This window comes from Eretmochelys imbricata, chromosome 10 (genome assembly GCF_965152235.1).
Source record: "Eretmochelys imbricata isolate rEreImb1 chromosome 10, rEreImb1.hap1, whole genome shotgun sequence".
Lineage (NCBI taxonomy): Eukaryota > Metazoa > Chordata > Testudines > Cheloniidae > Eretmochelys > Eretmochelys imbricata.
Window position 1 is genome coordinate 16,708,635 of NC_135581.1, and position 26,979 is coordinate 16,735,613.

The following is a 26,979-nucleotide window of genomic DNA, read 5'->3' on the forward strand; positions in this document are numbered from 1 at the left end:
TTTAAACAAGGAGAGCTGCTTTTGAGAGAGCTTCAGGAAATGACACTGCAGATTTCATAAATGAAGAACTAAAATGCATCCCTCCAAATTGAAGCATATTAACAGGTGGCCAGAGTGCTGTTCTACAGTAGGAGCCACTTATCAAAGATGTTGTTCTTCAAGGGAATTGCTTCAAGAAAAGTTTTTTTGTTTTTTGTTTATCATTTAAAATGAAGGAACTTTATCATGTGCATCCAGGCAGTCAGCCCCCACATAGGATATTGCTGTCTGCACCATTAGGAGGTGTGCTGATTCTCAAAGCTGGTATCAATAAAGTAGATTTACAAGTGGAAACACAAAGGGTCAGATTTTTAAAGGTATTTATGTGCCTAAAAATGCAGATAAATGCTTCTGAAAATGCCATTAACTGACTATCTGCATCTTTAGGTGTCTGCATACCTTTAAAACTTTGGCACAAAGAGCCATGTTATGCCTATGACTTTGTACTCTGGTCCAATTTCTTGTTGGCTATATTTTAACTGTACAACACAGTACAGAGACTGGTTATGTATTTCTGCTGAGACTCCAGTCAAACAGGCAACATCATCAGCATAGAATTATTGATGACTGTTCTGTGGTAAGGGTGGCCATGTAGCAGTTCCATCTTTAGTGGCTTCATTCCCAGATGGGTTGATGATGTGGTGAGAGAGTCCTAAATAAACACCGGTAACGTGTGGGGGGAGCCAGAGGTGAGGGGAGACTGCAAATTGTAACCGGATTTCAGACATCTGGAAAAGTCAATGCTCAAGTGGAGTTTAGCAGGTAAATAAGGAAGGGGAGGGTAATCATGGGCCCAGTCCAGCAGTCTATACTCAGGCAAAACCCACTGAGTTTTTAAATCAATTTGCCTGACTAAGGATGACAGGATTTGGCCCTTTGCGAGCCTCTTGTCAAATGGCTCGGCTAGGACGCCTTCAAGCACATAAATATTTTTAAGATCCTTTTTCTTTCTGTGTTAAACATTTAGTTAATTATCAACTGGGGTTTTTTATATGGAAAAAAATGCTGTCTGGTTTAATTAATGTTCTGAGCACTGCAGCTATTGTAAGTTGCACAGCATGGAACTCCAGAACAAGTGCCTAATAAAAAGAAGTGTTGACGCATCAATACATTGCCTTCCGTGGAGGAAAATAAACAATCTAAAGTATGGTTGAGGCAAGAAGATATGTTGTTTCAATAAACTAAGGAACAGGAGGAAGGAGCAAAAAGAGTGGATCATGAAAAGTGTTAAATAGATTAAAAACTGGTGCCAGTGTCCGCAAAGGCAATGTAAAAGTATAACTGGATTCAAAAAAGAATTAGATGAGTTCATGGAGCTATATAGGTCCATCAGTGGCTATTAGCCAAGATGATCAGGGATGCAACTCCATGCTCTGGATGTCCCTAATCCTCTTGACTACGAAACTGTGACTGGATGATGGGATGGATCACCTGGTCATTGCCCTGTTCTGTTCATTCTCTAAGAAGCATCTGGCATTGGCCACTGTCAGGATACTGAACTCGATGAACCATTGGTCTGCGCCAGAATGGCTGTTCTTGATGTACTTTCTAGGATCACAGCTGAGCAACAGCACAAATCCTGTATGTACAGGCTGAGATTTTCAAAGCCACCTAGGGGATTTAGAGGCCCAGCTTCCATTAATGAGTAATGCAGTCTCTAAGTACTCTGTGTGGCTTTGAAAAATCTATCAGACTGTAGCAGCTCCAGCAAAGTCATTGGGTCATAGAATCATAGACGATCAGGGTTGGAAGAGACCTCAGGAGGTCATCTCGTCCAACCACCTGCTCAAAGCAGGACCAACACCATTTGTCATAAATATAAAGGGAAGGGTAAACCCCTTTAAAATCCCTCCTGGCCAGAGGAAAAATCCTCTCACCTGTAAAGGGGTAAGAAGCTAAAGGTAACCTCGCTGGCACCTGACCAAAATGACCAATGGGGAGACAAGATACTTTCAAAAGCTGGGAGGAGGGAGAGAAACAAAGGGTCTGTGTGTCTGTCTATATGCTGCTTTTGCCGGGGATAGACCAGGAATGGAGTCTTAAAACTTTAGTAAGTAATCTAGCTAGGTATGTGTTAGATTATGATTTCTTTAAATGGCTGAGAAAAGAATTGTGCTGAATAGAATAACTATCCCTGTCTGTGTGTCTTTTTTGTAACTTAAGGTTTTGCTTAGAGGGATTATCTATGTTTTGAATCTAATTACCCTGTAAGGTATCTACCATCCTGATTTTACAGAGGTGATTCCTTTACTTCTATTAAAAGTCTTCTTGTAATAAACTGAATGCTTTTTCATTGTTCTAAGATCCAAGGGTTTGGGTCTGTGGTCACCTATGCAGATTGGTGAGGATTTTTACCAAACCTTCCCCAGGAAGTGGGGTGCAAAGGTTGGGAGGATTTTTGGGGGAAAGACGTATCCAAACTACGTTTCCCAGTAAACCCAGTTAAAGTTTGGTGGTGGCAGTGGAAATTCCAAGGGCAAAGGGTAAAATTAATTTGTACCTTGGGGAAGTTTTAACCTAAGCTGGTAAAAGTATGCTTAGGAGGTTTTCATGCAGGTCCCCACATCTGTACCCTAGAGTTCAGAGTGGGGAAGGAACCTTGACACCATTAAATCATCCCAGCCAGGGCTTTGTCAAGCCGGGCCTTAAAAACCTCTAAGGATGGAGATTCTACTACCTCCCTAGGTAACCCATTCCAGTGCTTCACCACCCTTCTAGTGAAATAGTGTTTTCTAATATCCAACCTATACCTCCCTCACTGCAACTTGAGACCCTTGCTCCTTGTTCTGTCACCACTGAGAACAGCCGAGCTCCATCTTCTTTGGAACCCCCCTTCAGGTAGTTGAAGGCTGCTATCAAATCCCCCCTCACTCTTCTCTTCTGAAGACTAAACAAGCCCAGTTCCCACAGCGTCTCCTCATAAGTCATGTGCCCCAGCCCCCTGATCATTTTTGTTGCTCTCCGCTGGACTCTCTCCAATTTGTCCACATTCTTTCAGTAGTGGGGGCCCCAAAACTGAACGCAATACTGCAGATGTGGCCTCACCAGTGCCGAATAGAGGGGAATAATCACTTCCCTCGATCTGCTGGCAATGCTCCTACTAATGTAGCCCAATATGTCGTTCGCCTTTTTGGCAACAAGGGCACACTGCTGACTCATACCCAGCTTCTCATCCACTGTAATCCCCAGGTCCTTTTATGCAGAACTGCTGCTTAGCCAATCGGTCCCCAGCCTGTAGTGGTGCATGGGATTCTTCCGTCCTAAGTGCAGGACTCTGCACTTGTCCTTGTTGAACCTCATCGGATTTCTTTTGGTCCAATCCTCCAATTTGTCTAAGTCACTCTGGACCCTATCCTTACCCTCCAACGTATCTGCCTCTCCCCCCAGCTTAGCGTCCAGTTGATTTCAGGGCTCGCAGAGCGAGGCCCAACAAGCGCAACATGGGTTAAGAGGAGGGATTAACTCCCATCACACAGCCCTGGCTCTCTAGGGGACACTGCATGAGCAGTTCTACAGAGGATCTAATCCTCTGAGCAATCCCATCTTGTAGGTAGAGGTCTTCTCAATCCAGCAACCGGGAAGAGGGCTGGTCCTCCTTGGAACCAAGGCCCTCCCGCATAGTGCCATCACTTCCTTTTGAAGGCCTACTTCCCTAATGAGGGGAACCCAGCTGTGCATGACTCCGTCTAGGACAGAGAGTTATTTTTCCTTCCTCCCTATGGGTATATACACCCTAGCACATACAGCTTCCAAGCTGAGACCATGAGTGACCAGTGGAAAATACTGGGCATTAGGACTACAAATTCCATTAGAAATGCTAGGGCCCTAATTTCTAGAACTCTGTGGGGAAAATGTGTTTCTTTAGAGACCAAGCAAAGGGCATGTCAAATGAAACAGATACAAATGCTAGCCAACTAAAAAACAAACCAACCTACATCTTCCTGTAATTAAAGACCTTGTATCCATTATAGAACAATAACTTTTGCAACTAATGTGACAAGAAAGAGGAACAAACAACTCAAACTAAAGGTGGCTCTGTCAGAAGTTTCACTTTTTAAAAAAACTAAGGAACATCTCTTGAACAGTGAGAAAACATGAATGACAGGAATATGAAATTTATTGGCACAAAGAGTTCATTCATTCAGAACCTATTATAGAGTCAATGGGATACAGTCAAAATCAAGATCAATCACCCAGTTCTCAAATAGTGTCAGTGAAGACACCTTGCAGCAATCTATTCAGAGTCTGAAAATTGTCTTATTTTGTGGGACAGAAAATCAAAGATCTCTGGCTGTTGGAAATGCGTTGTGGTTCATTGCTTATGGAGTGCAGTAACTGGCTGTCAGTAATATTTTAAACCATTAAGACTGTAAAAAGAAGATATGCCTAGCATGATCTTTAGATGGGAAGGATTCAGCTCTGGAACTATTTCTTTTACCTAAAAATGTAAGAACATAAGAATGGCCATACTGGGTCAGACCAAAGGTCCATCTAGCCTAGAATCCTGTCTTCCGACAGTGGCCAATGCCAGGTGCTTCAGAGGGAATGAACAGAACAGGTAATCATCAAATGATCCACGCCCTGTCACCCATTCCCAGTTTCTGGCAAACAGAGGCTATGGACACCATACCTGCTCATCCTGGCTAATAGTCATTGATGGACCTATCCTCCATGAACTTATCTAGTGCTTTTTTGAACCCTGTTATAGTCTTGGCCTTCACAACATCCTCTGGCCCTTTCTTTGTTACCTATCTGCATACTCTTTCTTTTTGTCAGGAGCTAAAGGTCATCCATTCAAACTGATGTTCTCTATTGGTCCCATTGTGCATGGTTAATCAGCTGGAAACCTCTTTGTCTTTTCCTGTGGAAGATGCCTGAAAAGAACCATACATGGCTTTAAAATAGCAAAAGCATGATGAATTAATGCATAGTTATTGCAACAGGCACATTTATTTATAAGCGAGTATCTACAAGCTTTCCAGGTTTCTCCAGTGCCTGCTTTCTTCTATCTGCTGCACTGAGGACTTTCTTCCTTGGGCCCAGCTGTATTTGTATGCTCAGTAGGTCTTCATTGGAACATAGCATGAGGGCATCTAAATCAATCTTTTCTCTCATGAAGACAGGAACAAACTCATTCAGATTCTGTGATGCCAGAAATACCTCAAGAGGGGTGCTCTCTGCTTCATCGTCATCCCATCCAATTTCATCCTCATTCCAAGGGACATCAAAATCATTTTCAGTGTCTAGCTCACTTGCGCTCTCAGCCCTTTCATGCCGAAAAAGCTCAGTTGGCATTTTAAAACTTATTTCTTCTTTCTCTGAGAACATCTCTTCAGCATTTATCCCTGCAGCCAAATTCCGTCTAAACACAATATTGCCAAGACCTGGCCGTTTGAAAATGGACACATGCTCCTGCTCGCTATCATCTTCGGAAATATTTTTCCCTTTAAAGTAATTACATAATTCATCCTCATCTTTTTCACTGAATACATCCATCACGGTAGTTCGCCCAGCCCTGTCATCTTCTTGGCCATTGCTTTGTGCTTCCTGATCACCTGTGTTTTCATCTTTCTTTTTTGTCTTCATCCTGAAAGTGTCCTTCAGATTTTTGGGGAAAGAGCCCAATGTATTAGAAATAAAGAAATTGGACACCTTTGTTCTGGAGGCTGTCCCACTGGCAGAACTCACTGATCCATACTTTTCTTTGTTATAATTCCTGGTCATTTCATGTTGGTGTTTCTCTTGGCGCTTTTCACATTCTTTTATTTGTTTCTCTGCATTCCTCGGGGCCTGGGCTTTGAGTTTGGCCACTCTTTTGGGATTCATTACATTCTGTTCGGTAGCAGCTTTGTCTAGGATTCTGACACATTCATGCTGGTCCCTGCTGGCAGCTGCATCCAGAGGAGTGCGCAGATCATTATCCAGGGCAAATATATTGGCACCGAAGTTAATCAAGAATGAGACACAGTGAATGTGACCATTAGAAGCCGCATGATGGAGAGGTGTGTTCCCCCAGATGTCGCACTTGTCAGGGTCACCGCTGAAAAGCAAAATAGGAGTAAGGTGTGCATGTCAAAACACAGCTCAAACATAGCACTCAACGCAGTGGGAATGAACTGTGATCCAGGGCCAAATTCAGCACTGCTGTAAGTGGATGCAGCTCTACTGCAGACAAGTGGGTGCAAATCCACTGTCTTTAATGGTGTTGCACCTGGTTAGTCCAGGGCTGAACATGGCTGGATGTGTGGCCTGAGCTCTAATCCCAGCCCTAACACCAACGCCCTCTATGGTGCTGGGCAAACTCTTAGGGCTAGAACATGATGTGGACTACAGGCCCACACAGGCATAAGAACCCTCCTTTGTACCCTGGCTTGGGCTTCCCAGATCTTGACTCCAAGCCTTCCATGCTTGTTCACTAACCCCTTGAGCAGAGGGGTGGGGAGTGGGTGAGGGCATGCTGCACCTGCCAACAAGCCAGCTAGTATGACTGAGCTAACCCATGGGTGTCATGCCTCGTGTTAACCAGCAACAAACTACCATCCCCCTCCCCAGCCTAGGAGAAGCTGGTCAGGAATGGTGTCTCAAATGGGCACTCAGAGAGTTTTACCATTGACTTCAATGGGAGTGGGATCAGACCCTAGATTCAGTGAAATCCTAGCCCCATTGAAGTCAATGACAGAATTCTCATTGAATTCAATGGGACCAGGATTTCACTCAAAATGTTTTTAAGAATTATTGCTGAGCCTTTCCTTTTGAATGTAAAATGCAGGCACAATGGGCGGAGACTACTGTATTTGACTACCTCAAAAAATACTTACAGTGTCCATGGAAGTAACTTTTATGATAGTTAATAGGTAAATTATTAGGAACAAAGCCCTGACGCTACACATTTATCTTCACTGCAATTAAATATAGTTCAGAGAGAAGCTATCATTTTTCTTCAGCTCCTTTGTTCTTCTTAAGCTGTTTTTGCCCCTGGGTTTTTAAAAGCAGAAACTCATTTGAAAATAAAATTGTCATGTCCATTCATTTTAATTTAAAGCCAGTGAGAAGTATAATTTCTCTCTTCCTCTTGCATTAATTTCACACAAACCTGATGTCTATAGATTAGAATAACTTGGAATCTTTTCTCTCATATTAGGCAGACTTAAATGATATTATCAGCAGCTCAAAAGATAACAATGTTGTGCGTCTTTTTACCAGTGTGGTCACATTTTCCCACAGCTTTTAAAGTTCAGAGCATGATTCATCTAATGTGAATGAAAGAGATTGTATCATCACAAAATCTCCAGCAGGCATCAGTCTCTGGCATCAAATGTCACTGGAAGAGACGCTTTAAATGATTCACCTTTAATTCTAAGTTATTTATTCAGCCCCCATTACCCTGGTATCTGAGCACCTCACAACTTCTCCTGTATCCTCACAACCCTGTGACATAGGACAGTGCTACCACTCCCATTTTACAGCTAGGGAACTGGAGCACACAGAGACTAAATGACTTGCCCATTATCCCAAGGGAAGTATCTAGTGAAGTACGGAATTAAACCCAATAAGGCGAGCATCCTTACTAGACCATTCTTTCTCGCATTGTGATGTGTATTAAAAAGGTGGTTGCCTATGTCCATAATTTTAGCCATCGATCATTTGTAATTTTTTTCTCTTCTGATGTCTTCCATCCTAGCATCTCAAAACACTTTGCAAACTAGGTGCTGATTCTAACTCAAGTCAATGGGACAATGGAAAAAATTAGTCACGTGTTCATGAATTTGCCCTCTTTGGGCTCTCTTGTACTCTTGGGCACTAGGAAGCAGCAGGCCTGATAACTCAAAGGAAGCTGATTCTCCCAGTCACTGGGGCTGCAAATAGGAGGAAAGCTTTGTTGCTTTCTCCTCCACTTGTGCAGTACACAGAGGCCAGGCACAATCTGGCCCTTCATGACTGAGGGAAAGTGCAATGTAGATGACAATGGCTCATTATTACTGCGGTTTTCTTTTACATTAGTATGAATACGTTCCAAGCTTCAGAGCCTGGAAATCTGCAGCCATTCTGAAGAAAAACTTCCACTGTATGTGAGTGTCTTTGTCCAGAAACTGTAGAAAGCTGCTCTGCTTTGAGGATAAGAGGATTTTATTAAAAATAATAGCTACCAAGAAAATGCCATCTGACTGGAGCCTCTTTTTAAAACCTTCCAAAATTCAGCATCTCCCAGAGACCCAAACGGACATTTTTCAGACTAGAACAGTGTCTCTGTGAGTCACCGTGGACTACCTACAAAGTCAGAGAATCTCAGGTTAAAATGGGTGACGAGTTCCTGAAAACTGTAACTACTATTTGAGGCTCTAAATGGCAACAGCATCCCAAAGTTGTCATGTCTCAAGATGATTTGAATTAAAAGATATCAGATTAAAAATGAAGAGAGAAAACATTCTTGTGGAAGTTTGGATGCTCTGTGACACGTGCCCTGACTTATACGTCATAACACGAGACATTGGAACCTAGGAAAATATAATCTTATCTTCTTTTTCTCTGTTAGTTGCTCCTTCTCTTCTATCTTCTAAACATTGTGGGTCAAAAATTCAGCTGCTGTAAACTGATGTAGCTCTGCTGACTTCAGTAACTTCAGTAGAGCTATGTTGATATACCGCAGCTCAGGATCTATTTTTGCTTCTCTTAAGGTTATTGCAATGACCACACAGTTTATAGGTCTCCTTTATGGGTAATAAAGTATTACTACTGCCACACCTAAGATCAGTGAGCAAAGAGGAACCTCGAGCTGTTACGCTTTAACATGCACAGAACCCATTTGCATTCTATAGCTTACGTTCTGTTTTTAAGAAAAAGACAAAACACATCTAAACAACTATTAATTTTTCATTGGTTTTCTGATCTTCCCTCTGGTTTATTGTACCTCATATGAAAGTACCTATTGATTTAATTTCCCTCCCATACTAGAAAGAACATTTGTTTCAATGGGACCCAGCACAGGAAAAAAAGGTATCCTCTGGTGAATCTTATTGCAGGATCAAAGCCTAAAAGACAGACTCAGAGGAAACAGAATACAGTGGGTAATCTAGAGGAGGGAGTGACTTTTTATGTTATTTTTCACTATTTGTACATTTAGGAATTAGCATTAGAAATATTACTGCTACCAAGTACCGAAGTAGAGAAAGCTCCTGGAGGTATACTCTATATTTAATTCCTTTTCAGTCTGCAAGAAGCCTAACTAAAACTCCAGTAACAGCTCTGAATGCTGTCCAGGCATTATGGCTGTTTCTAATACTACAAACAGCAGAGAAATCATAATTTTGTGTTCAATCCTCTCTAACACCCAGTTCTGGCTTCCTTCTGAAAATCACCGTGAGGTTGTAGGTATTTACATTTACAAAATATCTGTATTTTGGAAACAAGTGGCATTAACATTTTGATAAAATGTATTGTTTGCTGCTGTGGACTTATCAAGGAGGCATTTCTCTGCTGAGCCAGTTTCTAAGGAATATTAAAACAAAGGGCGTGATCCCCACCACTGAAGTCAATGGCCAATCTCCTGTTGTCCTGAAGTGTTAATTGTGGAAACTGCTCCATGAAGGCAGCTCCCTGTAGCCCCATTGACGTCAATGGGGCTCAACTGGAATACAGGGGTCTGTTCACCTAGGGCAGTTTACAGGATTAGGGCCTAAGTCAGCGTAACTGAAATGAAGAAGCTACTGATACCAGCTATAAAACAAACTACAAATATTGGTTTAAATGTTAAGTCCCATTCCCACCACCACCACCATAACCCCAGCGTCACATCTAAGTCAATTAGAGAAGAAGGAATGATCTGTTTGCTCCACAATTTGCATTAATGGAGGCCAAATACTAGCTATAATTTTGTCCAGCAGGCTTTGGGAGACCAAGCTCTGCTATACTTACCCTCTCCTACATATGACTTCCACTGCCTCCAGGTACCCATGGTAAGCTGCCAGAAGGGTGGGTGTCATTCCGTCTTCATCTGAGGTATTGAGATCTTTTCTGGTGGCTTCTTTCAACAGGTCTAGGTTGCCATCCGCAGCTGCTTTGTGATACCTGGTTGACATTTCCAATAGCTCCCGGGTCCCCAAGGCTGTGTCTCTTGCTCTGAATTGCAGCTGAGATGCACAGCCGCACTTTCACTACCAGGATAGTTAGTTAATAATTACAAGCCGAGAAGTCAGCTTCAGCAGGCTAGAAATGAGAAGGCAAAGTTCATCCCCATAGAACTTGTCCAGATCTCTGCATAGTTAATGCAGCAGCTGTACAAATAGGTGTCTTGGTTTCCAGAAGAATGACTGTGCCATTTGCCATTAACTCCAGTATTCTATATCTGAAAGGCATGTGGGTTTTGTTCATCTACCATGTGTCTCTACTCCCTTTTTTTAATACATATGGGGTGAAATTCTGACTACGCTGAAGTTATAGGAAACTTTGCCATTGACTTACATGGGGCCAGGCTTTCACCATTGGTGTTAAGATGAATCCTGATTTTGAGACGTGAAATACTGGAGGAAGAAGCATACCTTAGACTGGGCAGCATTTACCATTACCAGTGAAGCTGTTTACATTGAAGTCCCATCGTCTGTCACATAAGATGGAAATAAACCCAAGAATATGGCACTTTGCACCTATGTAGCCCATTTCATCCGAGGATCTTAAGGTGCTTCACAAATATTGATTAATGTAATAGGCATTGTTATCCCTATCTTACAGATGGATAAATGGAAGTATAGAGGCCCAGATGCTCAAATGTATTGAGGCACCTAACTCCCATTGATTTCAAGGGAAGTTAGAGCCTAAATACTTTTGGAATCTGGCCAAGAGCGTTTAAATTACTTGCTTAAGGTAACGTAGTGAGTTAATGCCAGAGCTGGAAATAGTACCCAGTAGTCCTGTATCATAGGCCTCTTTTCTAATCACTACACAGAATTCCCTGCAATGAAATATATGGGCCTGACCCTGCAAACCCTTACTCCTATGAGTGGCCCCATTGATTTTAACAGGACTGCTTGTATGAATAAGGGCTACCTGTGTGAGTAAAGACTTTCAGGATTGCACACTAATTCCAATTTGGAGATTCAAAATAGAAAGAGTAAACTTCCATTTTGAAGCAGAAGCTGAGGAGAAATTAAGGAAGATTGAGTAATAAAATGCCCCCTTATCATCTATCCTGATCATGATCAACTTGCCATTTGACGTATTTTCTCCCCTTACTGTTTTCTATATTTAATTTGCATTTGACAGAACCCAATGCAATAATTAGGAACAACAGTATTTGAGCCTTTTACTATGTATTACGTTCCCAGGAAGAGTAGTGGTAGCAATTACAACCTGGCATTTTCGGTGAGTGAGGAGTCTAATTACTGACTGCAGTAAACCCTCATTTATTTCCCACAATGCATACCACATAATCCAGTGAGGTCTCTACACATGAGTTTTTTTTCAGATGCTGGTTAGGAGATCTTCAAGAGCTGAGTTTTTCATATGTTTTCCCATATGGAGAAAGAGAGTTGGACCAGACTGATCCTGGAAGGGCATGGTCCATCCCATCCTCTGGTGCCCCAGAAACCTTTCAGACTCTTCAGTAAGTGGCAACTTTGTGTGAATGTATTTACATCACTACCACCTATACAGTCATGCAGCAAAGTATTTACCGTGCTTCTTGCTCTGTTCCACAGGGCCAGAGAGGAACTGCAGTCTCCCTTTCTCAATATATTAGCACTTACTATATTCAGGTAGCTCAGGTCCTCACTCCCTTCCTGCATCTTCTTTTATACCTCTAGGCTGATGGCTAACTGATTCATCAGCCCTCCCAGCCTGATCAGCTAATGAACTGTATATCCCCAATCCGCCTTCTCTGGGAGAACTTATTGGTGCCTAAAAGATCAGCATGCTGGGTCACTGTTAGCTCCTAGCACCCTGCCACACACCTCCCTCCCTCGCTCGTTGAATGCTGAGGTTCCTTTTCCCTGGCACCTGCTCTTCTTTAGAGGTGCCACCAGATTCCTTTTTCCTGTGCTTGCCCCCAGGGTGGTTATCCTTCCTCCACCCACTGAGCTCACACTTTGTGGGTGGGAGATTTGCCCATAATTCTGTTTCAGATCACTGGTCTTCACACCAGGACCCCCTTACCCTTATTCTTTTGGGACAGGGCATGTCCTAGCCCTTCATCATCTCATTTCCCCTCATTCTCCTTGTCCTACCAATGTATCTTGGGGTTCCTCCTATCAAGACCCTGGTAGTGAACATTCTCTAGACAGCCCATCGTCCTCCAATACTTTCAGGTTTCCTTTCCTCTGATGCCTGCTTGGCCAGTTCTTTCTTTTCTCCACTTTCTCCTCAGGAATGTTCATTCCCCTCTTTCATCCCCGGTTTTGTATCCCGTCATCTAGGGGTCTCTGGCTCCCCTACTTCGCGCCCTTTCTCTATGTTCTATGGCAGCTCATTTCCCTTCTTTCATGGGCCCTGGATGCCTACTTTCTTACTAAAGGGGAAGGGAGTCCAGTCCATCCCTAACAGTACTGGATGAAGACACCTATCCATACCACAACCCCTTTTCCATCTGACCTTTCCCTAGACCTCCCGGGGTATCTCAGCCATTGTCAGTGTAGTTAAGCACTGGAATAAATTGCCTTGGGAGGTTGTGGAATCTCCATCACTGGAGATTTGTAAGAGCAGGTTAGACAAACACCTGTCAGGGATGGTCTAGATAATACTTAGTCCTGCCATGAGTGCAGGGGACTGGACTAGATGACCTCTTGAGGTCCCTTCCAGTTCTTTGATTCTATGATCCTAGGCTTACTGGATCATTAATAGATAAAAAGAGCCAGCAGTATCCAGTGAAGAAAAAAAATTGACCCATCTCAAGAAATGTTGATGCCAAACATTAAAATTACATACCGTGTCATACATGACCTATGGCTTCATACAGCTATGGTTTGCCTTTTCCATATTTAGCTCAGAAGCAGGGGAAGCAGTAAACACAACCACTGGCAAATGAAATAAATTTATATAAAGTATCTGGTGAGAAAACTATTGCTGGTGATGATGTTATTTGCCCATGGAGATTGAGACAGGGGCTGCCCATGCAAGTGGAATTGTGTTCTGAGCTAGGGCTGGATGAACTTTGCAGTGCCCTGATCCCGGTATACAGTAAGTGCATGGTATGAGAGATGAGACACTGTCTAGTGGGCTTGAATTTTAAATTGTTAGCTGTATCCCTTAATCCCTTAAGTTGCCTTAAAACTAGGGAGTTACAAAATAATATTTTCTATATGGCTCTCCAAAATTATTGGTTTCTATTATAAAGACAAATTTATTGGCTCCTGTAGCACAACACGCTGATTTCTGAGTACTCTTAATTTCTCAAACTGAAAAAAACCACTTTTGTTTAGAATGTTAATCCTTCCGATGAAACAGGTTTTTTGTTGAAAATTTTAATTGGAGGCAAAGCAAAACCTACTTCAAAAAGAAAGAAACTACAGGACTTCACAAGCCTTATAGTTATTTATGTCACAGAAACAGGCAGCACAAAAAAATCAAACAAAAACTTCATTTAGTTCTAAAACCTCGGTGTTTGGTAGTCTTTATTTTTGTCGTCTTTCTAAAAACTTCAGCTTAAAATGTAATAAATGATTCAGGGTCAAATGAGCTGATTTCTTTCAGCCTGCATGGAGATTTTTCTTCTTAGAGGAGAGTTCAAAACTGTGAACTTTTTAAGGCCCCTGAAGGGTTAGAATGAAGCTTTTCTTTTTGTGCTGAAAGGAAGTTCCAAACCATTCCACTTCAAATTGAAATGTCTTACCAGAAACTCTGCTGCTGTTGTACGTGCCATTGTAAACTAATGGATTATTTAACTAGCAGTTTTTATCTGTGATGGGATTTCTCAAGATCCATGATTATTGTTCTCCTATTTTCTTCCAAGGTCAGGATATAAATAAAATATAGGCAGATAGACACACTGTTCGGATTTTAAAAACCAATTGTTAGTAATTTTATTCACAACAGTTCCAGACAATCCAGAGCCCTGTTTTTCTTTATGCCCAAGAGAAAGACAGAGCGGGTGTGCCATTTGTTTTGCATGAGCTATTATCCAGCACACCATTTCCTGACTGTACCTTTTGTGAATGGTAACTGCAGTATGGTAAAGCTAATAGGAGGGGGAAGCAAGTGTGTCCCCTCTGCTTGTCTAATGAAATACACTGCTGCTAATAGGCTCGGAGATGAATGAATCCAGTCACACTGGGTAATTGCGGCTACATGATTTGACGACGACGACAGCAACTGCTAACAACAGCAAGAGCTCAGTTGTCCAGTCCTTGTACAAGCAAAACTCCCACTGCAGTCCTAAATGAACGCTTTAACAGTACCTGGGTCAGTCGTCTCCCCCATATCTCCCCTCTGGGCTCCCAGTGAGGGGTTTGAGAGCATAGAGCAGGAGAATGTGGACATGTGGACCAACGCCCCCTCCTGCAATGATCTCCACTTAAGTGAAGTCAGTGGGGCTCTGTGCAGGCACAGGGGTCTGCTTGTGCACAGCTCATTGCAGGATTGTGGGAGCTGATGCCAGCTCTCACAAAGCCCCACCTATTTTCTACCCATCCATCCTCCTGATACTCACAAGAACATATGTAGGGGCATTTGTAGGGCCAAAGGGAATGGAGGAGTGTGATCTCACTTAGGCTTATCTTCCTTCTAACCAACAATGTTCTTTCCTGCTGTTAGTGCTTAGGAGCAGATGGACATGATCTGTTCTTTTGCTTTTTGCACTCCTGAATGTCAACCCCACTCAGCAGATTCATTTTTCTCCCTGATAACTTCAGTAGCACAAACAGCACTGAATAGAAAGAGAACGTTGCCTTTCTTGCCATCTGAAATTCTTGCCTCCTATTAATGTCTGACATAAACTGACATTCAACTCTCACAGAAAACTGTGCCCATGCTCAGAGGAGCTGAGTTTTCCTGAATTGCTAATTCACTGCCTCAGTGAGTTCAGGTGTTCAGGGCTAGCCTTGGACAATAACATTTTCTTCCAAAGTCAGAAAATCAAAGAGAAAAAGACAAAAGCTGAAGCATGGGAGATGTGCCAGTCTTCCGCAATGGAAGTGATATTATTCATCAGATAATAACAGTGCTTAGGTACTGCAGGGATCAACGCTATAGAAGACCCTAAAATAGATGGCAAATATTTCTATAGTTTAATTCCTGAATTAATTATTTTTTCTACTGCACTAAGAACCTAATTATTCTTTCATGTTTCTACAATCCTAGTGGGTTGAATTTAATTTCCTGAGATGAGGAACAGTGGTTGTTTTCTGTAGTTTAAGTAGCACATTTTAAATTCAGAAATATAATAAAGCAACTATTTATTATCTTAGCATATTGTTGGTTAATCGCCTTCTAAAAACTCATAAGCTAAAAGACTGAGACAATGAGCTTCTGGTGCTGCAGGTCCCTCTATGTTATGTTTCTTTCCTTCTATCCTTCTTATACATTGACTGGTCCATCCCTGCCCTAAGATAACATGAGCTTTCTATTCCGTTTATAACCTGCTGCTACATATCCAGAAGCCACTCAGATCTGATAAGATCCCTAGGTTGTGAAATGTAGAAGCAAAAGGAAGGCATGTCCCTCCGTTAAAGGATGAGGATCATCTCCACCACCTCTTCCTGTTGTTTTTCCCCAAACTACCTGCACTGCCTTTGTCTTACCCAGATTGAGCTTCAACCAGCTAGCCTTCCTCCTAGCCCAGTCTCTCCACTGACTTCCAGGGACTTTGAGTCAGGCCCTGGGGAATCAAGTGAGTGCAACAGTGTACAATTTGGCCCTAAACTGGAAATATCAGGTATGTAATTCAGAGACAAGGTGGCAAATCTCTCTCAACTTTTGTGACTTACTGTTTCAGGGATTTCAAAAAAGTGTACTTCTTACCAAAAATGGGCCAAATGCTAGTCCCACTGATGTCAATAGCATGTTCCCATTTACTTTATTGCTACTAAGATTAGCCAGTATCTGATCTAATCTATTTTAGGATTTTGGATAGTACCTATTGCCATAATAGGTAGTGAGTAATCTAGGCACCATATATTCTGTGTTGCCTTTCCATGCCCACTTGACATAGTGGTGTGTGACAGTGTTAACTCTGAATTTCCCATTATTTCATACAGACAATGATTACCTTAAAGGAACAGGTTTCAGAGTAGCAGCCATGTTAGTCTGTATTTGCAAAAAGAAAAGGAGTGCTTGTGGCACCTTAGAGACTAACAAATTTATTTGAGCAGAAGCTTTTGTGAGCTACAGCTCACTTCATCGGATGCATTCAGTGGAAAATACAGTGGGGAGATTTATATACATAGAGAACATGAAACAATGGGTGTTACCATACACACTGTAACGAGAAAAGAAAAGGAGTACTTGTGGCACCTTAGAGACCTTTTCTTTTTGCGAATACAGACTAACACGGCTACTACTCTGAAAACTAACGATAGTAACGATAGTGATCACTTAAGGTGAGCTATTACCAGCAGGAGAGCAGGGTGGAGAAACCTTTTGTAGCGATAATCAAGGTGGGCCATTTCCAGCTGTTGACAAGAAAGTCTGAGGAACAGTGGGGGGTGGGGGTGGGGAATAAACATGGGGAAATAGTTTTACTTTGTGTAATGACCCATCCACTCCCTGTCAAATAACATAGGTTCCCAAACTAGCTACAGTATCACCGTCTGCTGGTGCTATAGCAGCTTGGCTATGCAGAACACTGGTGACAAGCAAACACACTGCCAGCTGCCTGCCACCATTTATTATCCTAGCGCCCAACGCTTTGGTCCCCATCAGCATCTGGGACTTCAGTTCTTTTCTTCCTTTTCAAGCTGTTGTTCCTACCCATAATGCCGTTATCAGAGGGTGAGGGCATGCCAAATGTGGCTGCAGATTACAAGTCCCTAAGAGCAACTCTGAGTATGAATATATAAACTGCAGAAAGAAAGATACGTAGATGTCTAAAGATACTTAGGCCTTGAACAAAACTACTGCACAATTCCCCCATGCACCAATTTAACATCCCACTCACTAATTACCATCTCTAATCTTAAAATTTTCTACAGTTCCTACAAGGAATCTTTCCATTTTCTGATCTCTGAGAAGTCAATCACTTTTAAAAATAGGATTCTCTGCATTTTTCTACAAGTCCGGTGAATTCAAGAACATCAGTAAAGCTGAAAGATAAAATAAATAATTCAGAGAGGTTTATAGAAATAAGATGGCAATCAATATTGGTCTAGTGATCAGTGCAGGTAACTAGATAGCAGGACTCCTCTGGATCCTCCCTGGAGCTCTGCCACTTACTTGTGCCTCAATCCCTCCAGTAAAGTGAATGGCAAAAAAACAAAAAACCACTAACTTCAATGAGAACAGGATTAGCCTCCACACAGTCCATTTAAGAAGAAGAATAGGTGTGTGGTTAAGGCCCTAGTCCAGGAATCACAACAGCCAGATTCAACTTCTAGTGCCTCCTGTGTAACCTTAGCCCTAATCACTCTGTAATATAGATCCCTGTCTTATAGATGGGGGTAATAATCTGAACTTTCTCCCACCATTCTTCTGTGCTCTCTATTTAGATTGTAAACTCTTCATGCCAGGGACTGGCTCTCACTCCATTCATACAGCACCTAGCACAATGGGGGTGGGGTGGGGTGTCGAGATGCTATCATAAAGCAAGCGCTAATTAATAAGTGGCTTTGGGCAAATCTCTTTGTGTCCCACTTTTCTCCATCAATAGAATGGCATTTAACAAAGTATTTCTAGGCCTTTCCATCATACAGATTAATACTGACAACAACCATTCCTCTATTTCCCTGAGGGTTGGGAGGATTCATTCACATTGGTAACAGTTATGGCAAACTAGATATTGGGTAAACTGTCCCTCCCTGAACAGAACTACCCTGGCAATGAAGATAACCTGAGCGGGGGCTACTGAGGATATTTCCCAAGCGTTGGGTGACCAACAAACCCCACGGCTGAGCACAAGGCTGTTTTAGTGGGCAGAAGAGCCCAGCAATGCCAAGTGTTCTCCTTGGTAAGGGGCAAAGGGATAGGGGAGCTTAAGGCTGCCACACAAAGTGTTTGTCTGTTTCTAGCTCGTCAGCTATATTGCCCCATCTTCCAGCGGAGGAGGAAAGGCAGTGGAAGAGCAGGGTGAAAGGAAAAATGGATACCAAAAATCATCTTAAAAGCGAAGGGAAACAGAAAATTGTACAAAGGGGCATAAAATCCCCTTAAAGGAGGAGCTTTGTCCCTAAGCCGCCCCCTCCTCACTGATTGCAGCACAGAACAGGGCCAGGTGCAAACCATCAGCCTTAGAGTCAGCTGCTAGCAGGTGTTGAGGAAGCATCCCAGGTGTTTTCCAAGAGCTGCTGGTGTGCTGGGGCTGCAGCCCCTCCTATATAACCCCTGTAGCTGAGTAGGAGGTAGTTGTTCTGGTGTTTTCATGTGGGTGGCTTGACTCTCAGCTATGAGGTTGCATGTATTACAGCTAGGCTGGTCCTTTTACAGCATGTGGTAAGTGCAGGGTGGGTTGTGCAGGGTTCTGTTTAGGGAGGGTTCTGTTTGCTGTGCTGGCTTCTGAGCATCTTCTCTCTTGTTTGCAGGCTGCTTCTTTTACTTGGTTGTCTTATAGTGCCCTTGACAGCTGGTGTTACTAGTTCCATGGCTCTAGACTTCCCAGGTAACCAGGGCATTCCCCTGATCATGGTTGGAGGGGGAGCAGGGGTGGACTTGCCTTGAGGCTGATAGGATAGTTTTACTGACCCTGGGGTGTGTTCCAAACTAATGACTCTCTGCTCTCCATTTGCTGGAGTGAGTGGGTTTTAGCATACTAACAGCTTGTATGCTGTCTCCTATCTTGTGTTGCAAGGAGTTGATATGAGACTGCTCACTTCCTCTTGTAGGGCTGGTGTCTTGTCACACTGACAAAATGTTGATTGGGTTTCCCAGAGAGCTTGGAAGCAACTTCTGGCAGGTCCATGTAGTTGGTATGTATTGCTGCATGTTTAGCTAGGTTCTCAAGGCAACTTCTAGCAGCATAGCTGACCAGCTTATTCTTTCTAGATGGAAGTGGTGAACAGATTGTAGACTGTGACTACATGGTGGATCATGAGAGGCTGACTCTAACTGCCCTGTATGTGAACTGCACCAGACTAGAGGTAAAACTGTCCCTCTGCTTTGGGAACACGCTCACTTGACAGAGGCTCCAAAGTGACTCCTCCTAAGTGACCAACACTGTAGTTGGGTCATGTAATGTACCATCTCTCTTTCCTGGAAGACTCCTTTTCCCCAGAGCACCCACTGAGGTTGTGCTTCCATGTAATAATGACTAATCAAATGGCTCCCAACAAATCAAATTCCTTCCTTTGAGTAAGGATGCAAATACAGCCACTTTTAAAAACTAACCCTGCCTCTTCTATAGACAGCAACATCAGCTGAAGCAAATTCTCAACTTGAACATGTGGCCTCTGAGGGTTGGCTCTAATTGCTGATCTGAGGCAACATCTAGTAATGTAAAACTGTGCCACTGTCTTATTCTGACCAATGTGTTCTCTTGCTATAGCATGGCCAACACCAGCTGAGACTAGAGCTGCTGGTGCTCAACAAAACCATTGCAAGGGACAAGAATGTAACCTACAGTATTGGCTGTGATTCTCTTCAAGCAGATGAAGTCGTCCCTACTATTTTTACAGGAGCTACAAACTGTACTAAAGACTTCATGGCAGTAAGTGGGGCAGTTGGACAATCCCTTGGAAAGGGAACTGCTCTCAGCTGTAGAGCGGAGTCTGACACCTCAATGGCATCTCAGTCAAATCTTGAAGATGTGTCTGTAGACTCTCTTTGGGTGGTGGGAGTAAGGAAATAAGACTGACTAGCAGGAGGATAGTGGATTTTCCCCTTCCTGATCTCTGGGAAGACTCAGATTAAAGACTAGCCTTCTTATTTGTAAAAACTCTAGCTAGTTACCTTTACCTCCTCCTTTGTGTACTTCTAAGGGCTTCCCTGGCTAGGCTTGGCACAGCTTACTGAATTATGTAGACCCCTCTATTGGCTAATGGTCAGTAGCTGTCAACCTGGGCACAGGTGCACTAAACTACAGGGGGAGAACAGCATTTGCTGCTTCCCCACCTTGTTCTTCCAGAAACAAGCCAGGCCTCTAGCCACTGCAGCACACTTCCTCAGAAGACTCCCCGAAAGCTTCCATTCCTCTAATTGGTTATAGGCTCCTTGTTCCATTCACCATGGAAAGCTTGCTTGGTATCCCCTTCTTTTTGAACAGTGTGCTTTGAAGTCAGCTGCTGTCCCGTTCTCTTTCAGGTTGTGTTTCCAAGACTCCTTCCCAGTTTTGCTGATGAACACATGGTATGAAACGTCGGTCAAAATGGGGGCTGGGTGTGCAAAGTAACATGCCTCTAAAGTAGAACTGCTGCATGTAGAAACTGCCACTTTGGTGATGCTTGCTAACGTAGCAAACTGGACCCTTCAGTATCTCTCTCGTGTTGGTTAGCCAAGCTGCCACTCACAGCAGTCTTAACACTTCTTAAAGATAAGAACAATAACCCCCTTGCTCGGTAATGAAAAGCCTAATGCCTGACTGACCAGAAGTCTCAAATTGCAGACTACAGAATCTCAGATGGCCTGGATACTGTCCGTAGATGATGGAACACGAACACACAGGCTAAGCCTTAGGCAAGCCATGCAGCAAGGCTATACATTCCTAGCTGACAGCAACAACCTAATCTTCCAGGTTTCTTTTGGTGCAACTGGAGTCACCTCTTACAAGGTAGGTGGACAAGACTGTCTCGAGGCCAAAAGGAAAAACTTGCCAGAGGCAAATGATGGTGTCTATAAATAGACACCATGAGAAGTCTCAGACTTCTGAGGCTCACTAGTCTGAGGTATTGGGACAGTCTGATTAGTCTGACTCTACATGCAGTCCATGAGGGCATCTGGAAAGGGGAGTGTGGGAGACCTGCAGCTTGACTTCTGGCTATGAATCCATGTGGTGCATGAGGGCCTAGAATGGAGCTTGTACACCCTTCCCAAGAACTCCTGTGTAGGAGTAACGTGAAACGGCTAGGGTGTAACTCCAGCGGCTAACATGCCCTGCAAGACTTCTCATAACCTCTGAAGTCTCTTCAGAACTACAGCCTGGCTTACTGAATCCTAATAGGCTTCTTTTATACCTGGCACTGGGAACTGCACTGTGAATAACCTGCTGTTCTCGACCGTATCTGTCCTCTGCAGCAAGACAACCAGATGCTATACACTGTGGCACTCAAGCTTTCATATGGGCCTCCTGACCAGCGGCTAACTGTGGAATCAAGAATGATCTGTGCACCAGGTAAAACTTCCCCTCTTCACAGAGGAAGCTGGTCCCTCCTCTGACCCGAGAGGGACTTGTACCTTATAATGTCTCTGGACACTAACAAAGCTATTCTTGCAGGCCCAGCAACCTGTAACTCCACACACATGACTGTTGCCATCCCAGCTTTCCCAGGGATCCTCTCTGCTGTGAGTATAGACAACAGAAACATTCCCATGACCCAACTCCAAGCAAATGGAATTGCTCTGGACACAAGAAGGGGCGTGAAGCTGCACATCAACAAAAGAATCCTGAAGTCCAGAGTAAGCTCCCTACAAACTAGTATCTGACTCCAATTATGACCATTCCTAAATGTAACTGAAATGCAAACTATAGATGCAATAGAAAGGGCTTAACTACAAAATCAGATTTGCTGTCCTACCAGCAGAGTCTGTTCCAAGCCATAGGACTGGACTAGACTGTAGGTATCTGTACCTTTGGCAGCCGTTATGTGGCTGCCATCTGATTCTTTTCCCTCAACTCTCACAACCAGGCAATGTCCAAATAAACCACTAACTTTTTTCAGGCACTAATCTGATCTCCATTACTGCAATACAAGCCCCCTCTCTATAGCCCTTTCCAAATGTGTGGGGTTTTTTTAAGTACTTCCTTGCTTAACATTCAAGCCATGTTTCCTGACAACAAACTACCCCTTGCTACTGCACTGGACTTGAGCTACTTGTTCTGGACCTTCTCTTGTCTTGGTAACATGACACTAGCTCTGCCATTCTGCAGCCTGGACAGGCAACTTGTCTACTACTCCCACAATACTCCAGGCTGGCAGTTCTCCCTGGAATGATCTGTAAGGCTATTGCTCTTCTCAAGAAATTAGAATACCCCTATGGATAGAATGAGGAGTTTGGTCTAATATACCTAGATAGAGATGGTATTCAGTTTCCTGTAGATTGTGCTGCTTATGTGAGATCTCTGGGTCGGGGATGACTCTGAGAATAAAACCTAGCCTGCTGTATTCTAACGCTCACAAATGAGTTCAAGTTGTGAGAACCCAGGCTGCTGGACTACTTAGTCTGGCTCTGCAGAGCCAAATATATATACTTAAAGGATTGACTGAGCTTTGGACAAGGTCTAAATATCTCTTTCCTAAAGATGACACTCTAAATCAGTTATGAATGTAAATTTTACATTCATTTCTACTTCTAAACCAGCCTACTCAATCTCCTGGAGTAAGAAGTAGCTAATCCAAGCAAAATATTTCTGGCTAGATTGGTCCAGTCTAAATGAGTGTCTGATCTTGGGCAAAAGGCTACCTTTGCCATGGTCCTCTTACCAGCAAACATAAATAACTAAAATTACCATTACAGACTTCCAGCTGTCTTAAATAACAAATGTTCTGGCCGGCCTGCCTCCCTCTCTTCCAGCTGTACAAGGAGAGCTGCTTAGGACTTCAGTCATACATAGCATCTCTAAGGCTAACTTTCAACTTCCGTGGAGAAATGGTGTCAATGGTCACTTACCCAGAGTGTCCCTGTGATCAACATGCACCAATAGGTAAGACCACATGTACTTCTGTCAACTCATTCTGTGCTGGTTCAGCTATCCCAGAAGTACTGGCCTACAAATGAGACTTCATCATGCTGAGCATGAAATACTGAAGCTGGCTGTCATTCTCCTCCGTACAGGAGAACATGAGTGGACCTCAAACTGCAGCACACAGCCCAAGATTCATTGGGTGAACATATGGCTAAAAGTGTTGATATATTTGATGTAAACTCTTAATAGCTGGCAAGCAAAACTTACAATGTAGGGTGGTTCTCAGCAACTAATGGGCTCCACTATAAAGATGCCAAGTCACACTAATTCAATCTAAAATGGATGCCCCTTCCTAGGTGGTGGGGTGTCTCAGGCCTATGTATCTGATTACATATTTAGCTATTCTGGACATCCACTCCTTGGAAGTGGAAGGGAGTCTTCGGTGTCTGATCATCTAAGTGCATTTGTGTTCACTGTAAAATGAACTGCTTTCCTCCTCCTTCTCCCTCCCCTCTTGCATGCCCCCGCCCCCAAGGTGGCAGGTAGGCAGCCAAACATCTCATAAGCTTTTCCTATAGTTCCTGGCTCCCCAGCAGCTGCTAGCTCTCTTCTGCAGAAAAGAATTCACCACCAGCTGTCCCCCAACCTACAGTGCCACTAATCTTGACCTGGAGCCATACCACTTCTCCTGCCCAGCCTGCCCTAAACAACTCCTAATGCAATGTTTCCAGCCTAGTCTCAGGTTTTGGTTCCCCCTCATCTAAGCCATAGAGCACTGCTTGCCAGCAGCTCTGGGTCCTTGAGCCCCCTGGCATGAGCTGTTGCAGGATCCTTGCCCTCCAGCTCATCCAATACAAACTGGAGATACTACAATCCAGTAGGCTCAGGACAACTTCTCCTCCTAGGACAGTTAGGGCCCCTGTGCACACAGCTCAGAATACTCTAGTCCCTCACTGAACTGAGGCAGGAGCTGCCATAGCCCCATGTCCAGGAACCCCCTACAGCAACCCATCCCAATTCCTTGAATGTTTCAGCTGCTGTGTGCACTCAGGATGGCTACATGGACTTTGAAGTACAGAGTGACAGGACAAAACCAGCCCTAGACTTGGATACCATCAGGCTAAGAGATCCTACATGCAAACCAGTCTTCAAGTCTCCCTCAAATGACATGGTTCGGTTTCACGTCCCACTGAACAGGTGTGGGACAAGGCAGAGGGTAAGTGTCAGGACAGTGACTGCGAAAGGCGCTCATGTGGCAGGGCAGTCACTAAGACTCCTGTATCCCCTGCAGTTTGAAGGCGAGAGGACAACTTATGAGAATGAAGTGCGTGCCTTGTGGGCAGATCAACCGCCACGCAGGATTTCTAGGGACAGTGAATTCAGGTCAGTCCACAACTCTGCTGGTGACAGCCCATCGCAACACTAAGCAAAGTGACTGACTGCAAATTGCCAGCTAAGCTGATGCTGCGCATTCTGTCTTTCAGGCTGACCGTAGTGTGCACCTACAAAAGTGGTGATGCGTCCCTGAGCGTAAGGATAAGCAGTCTCCCTCCTCCAGTTTCTTCAATAAACCAGGGTCCTCTCTCCTTGATCCTGCTGATCTATCCAGGTAAAGCTTGCATCTAGCCGCAAATTGTGTCCAGGGCAGAAATGAAGTGATTCCCTCCATAGTCAAAGGAGCTCTTCAGTCCCTACTGTCCAGAGCAGTAGACCCAGAGACCTTTTGATATCCGGGGGTGGCATGATTCCATCACTGGTGGCCTGTGACATAGACCTGGCAGGCTAGGTTTTAATAGAGCCTCTTGCTATGGGGGAATCCAGTAGGGATGTTGAGTTTAGGAGGCTTTTTCTCTCCCTGTGCAAGGAGTTCAACTAAAGCACCCTTCTATGCACCTACAGTACCAGACTTCTTACATAGCTGGCTGCTTCATCTCTCTAGATTGAGATTGCTACCTATTGCGAACTGGGCTGTCAACTCTGCCGTCCTTGGTTTTTTCAGATGACTCCTACATGCAGCCCTACAGTGACGACCAGTACCCTATTGTGAAATATCTGCGGCAACCAATCTTCTTGGAAGTGCAAGTTCTGAACCGCAATGACCCCAACATCCGACTGGTACTGGATGACTGCTGGGCAACAACCTCGCAAGATCCAAGCTCTCTGCCCCGGTGGAACATTGTTGTGGATGGGTAGGTATATTCCAACTCCTGTAGGAACATGGGTGAGGCTGGCCTGCTCTAGTGTTTCCCTGAAGTGCTATGCAAAGGCTTGTTGGAGCTGTGAGCGCAATGTTCCTCACACACGGATGTTGGAGCAAAGGGTTGGTGTCTGGCTATGATCTGACCACAAAGTGTAGGTCGCTCTAGCCTTAGGTCAAGCTAGACATTTGAGTGCACATGCTCAAGGACTAAAATGTGTAAATGCCAACTGTCACTCTAATGGCTCACAACTGAGTGACTCAAAACCTCAATGAATTGCTGTCCTAATGCAGGCTTCCAAGCTCTGGCAGATCTCTAGGAAACAGTATTGAGGGTCTCTTGGGTAATGGACTAAATATTAAACTTGAATGTTAATGACGCAAACCTTCCAAGACTCTCGTCTTGCCTGATTTCAACTCTGCCCTCTCTGAGAAGCTGCCTTTCTACATGACCTCCTGTAGGTGTGACTATGAACTAGATAACTACAGAACTGCATTTCATCCAGTGGGCCTAGCAGTCAGCTATCCCAACTATCGCCAGAGATTTGAAGTGAAGACCTTTGCCTTTGTAGCGGGTGACAAGGCTCTCACTAGCCTAGTAAGTGCAGTCCCTCTAGCTCTAGCTAAAGGCTCGGGCTTCCTGTGCTCCAAATGTCTCTGCCTTACCTTTGCTCTAGGTGTACTTCCACTGCAGTGCTCTTCTCTGTGACAGACTTCATCCAGACTCCCCTCTGTGTTCAACACGATGTCCTCCCTCAGCCAGAAACAAACGAGGTAGGATTTAATCACTGCTGGCAACTAGAATGTCACGTAAACATGCTGTCCTACCACAGCAGAATAATGTAGGTGTGAAAGGGAACTTGCTAGGTCTTCTAGTCAGTCTCCTGCACGCAACCAGGACTAAGTACTATCTAGCCCGCTCTACTTTTTGTTAACAACCACCAGTGACCAATTCTGCAAACCATCTAGGTAACTTTGCTCCAGTGCCTGCCTACCCTTGCAGTTAGAGATTAGGAGAGAAACCTTTCCTAACCTAAACATCCCTTGCTGTGATTGAAGCCCCTGATTGATCCAGCACTGTTATCAGTGGAAAGTCTTCAAGCATGTCAAAGTAAGGTACCGCTCAGTTGTCTTTTCTGGACTAAACAACCCACTTTCCACCTTCTTGTAGGCCATGTTTTCTAGACCTTGAAGCATTCCTGTTGATATTCCAGTTAGCTTGCTATGTTCGTGGATTTCCAGACTCCAGTTAGTCAGAATTATGTGTTGACTAATCTCTTGCAGATGTTGTTGTGATGCAAGCAGAGAACTCCGGTGTAGCAAGCTTACCTGGTCCTGTTAGCTTTGTAGCAGATGAATGGCCTTCAACCCAAGGTATGGAACAAATACCCTCTCCTTGACCTAACGGAGGCATGTTGTTGCCAATCCAAGTTATGGCATAATCTGGCCACTAACTTGTGGTTCACCCTTTTTTTCCTCCCCACAGAAGAAACTCCCCTGAGAGAAGGAGCATGGACCACTGTAGTAGCAGCAGCTACTGTGGTCCTTGGCCTGATGGTCACTGCACTGGTGTCAGTGGCTCTCTTTAAAAATCTGAAGAGGACAAAAGCTGTAATGGGAAAGTGATACGCTAAATGACCTGTGACAAAATAAACTGCTCGATGCACTAGTTGATGGTGGACTCTCTCCTTTATTTCAGAAGTCGCCCCTTCTGAAAATCTAGCTTCTAGTTTCCAATAGAAGCCAGTGAGACTTGGCTCCTCTCTAAAGCCCAGACAAACCAACCAGCCAGTCCCATGGTACAAAATGCTAACTCAATAGTAACTGCGCTAGCCTG

At 43.9% G+C, this 26,979-nt stretch overlaps 2 protein-coding genes across 2 annotated transcripts; one reads left to right on the forward strand and one right to left on the reverse strand.

Moving 5' to 3' along the window:
- Positions 1–4,992: 4,992 nt before the first annotated feature.
- On the reverse strand, positions 4,993–10,115 carry ANKS4B (ankyrin repeat and sterile alpha motif domain containing 4B). Its single transcript, XM_077829105.1, has 2 exons — positions 9,952–10,115; positions 4,993–6,079 (listed from the first exon to the last, which is right to left on the reverse strand). Exons 1-2 carry the CDS (start codon positions 10,113–10,115, stop codon positions 4,993–4,995), a joined length of 1,251 nt encoding a protein of 416 aa, XP_077685231.1.
- An 8,441-nt stretch (positions 10,116–18,556) lies between these two features.
- On the forward strand, positions 18,557–26,768 carry ZP2 (zona pellucida glycoprotein 2). The gene is made up of 18 exons (XM_077828090.1): positions 18,557–18,603; positions 18,693–18,769; positions 18,993–19,076; positions 19,153–19,247; positions 19,652–19,813; positions 20,407–20,451; positions 20,708–20,872; positions 21,337–21,433; positions 21,536–21,717; positions 22,834–22,963; positions 23,980–24,161; positions 24,237–24,328; positions 24,430–24,554; positions 24,945–25,134; positions 25,605–25,740; positions 25,820–25,916; positions 26,427–26,516; positions 26,629–26,768. Exons 1-18 carry the CDS (start codon positions 18,557–18,559, stop codon positions 26,766–26,768), a joined length of 2,136 nt encoding a protein of 711 aa, XP_077684216.1.
- Positions 26,769–26,979: the final 211 nt, after the last annotated feature.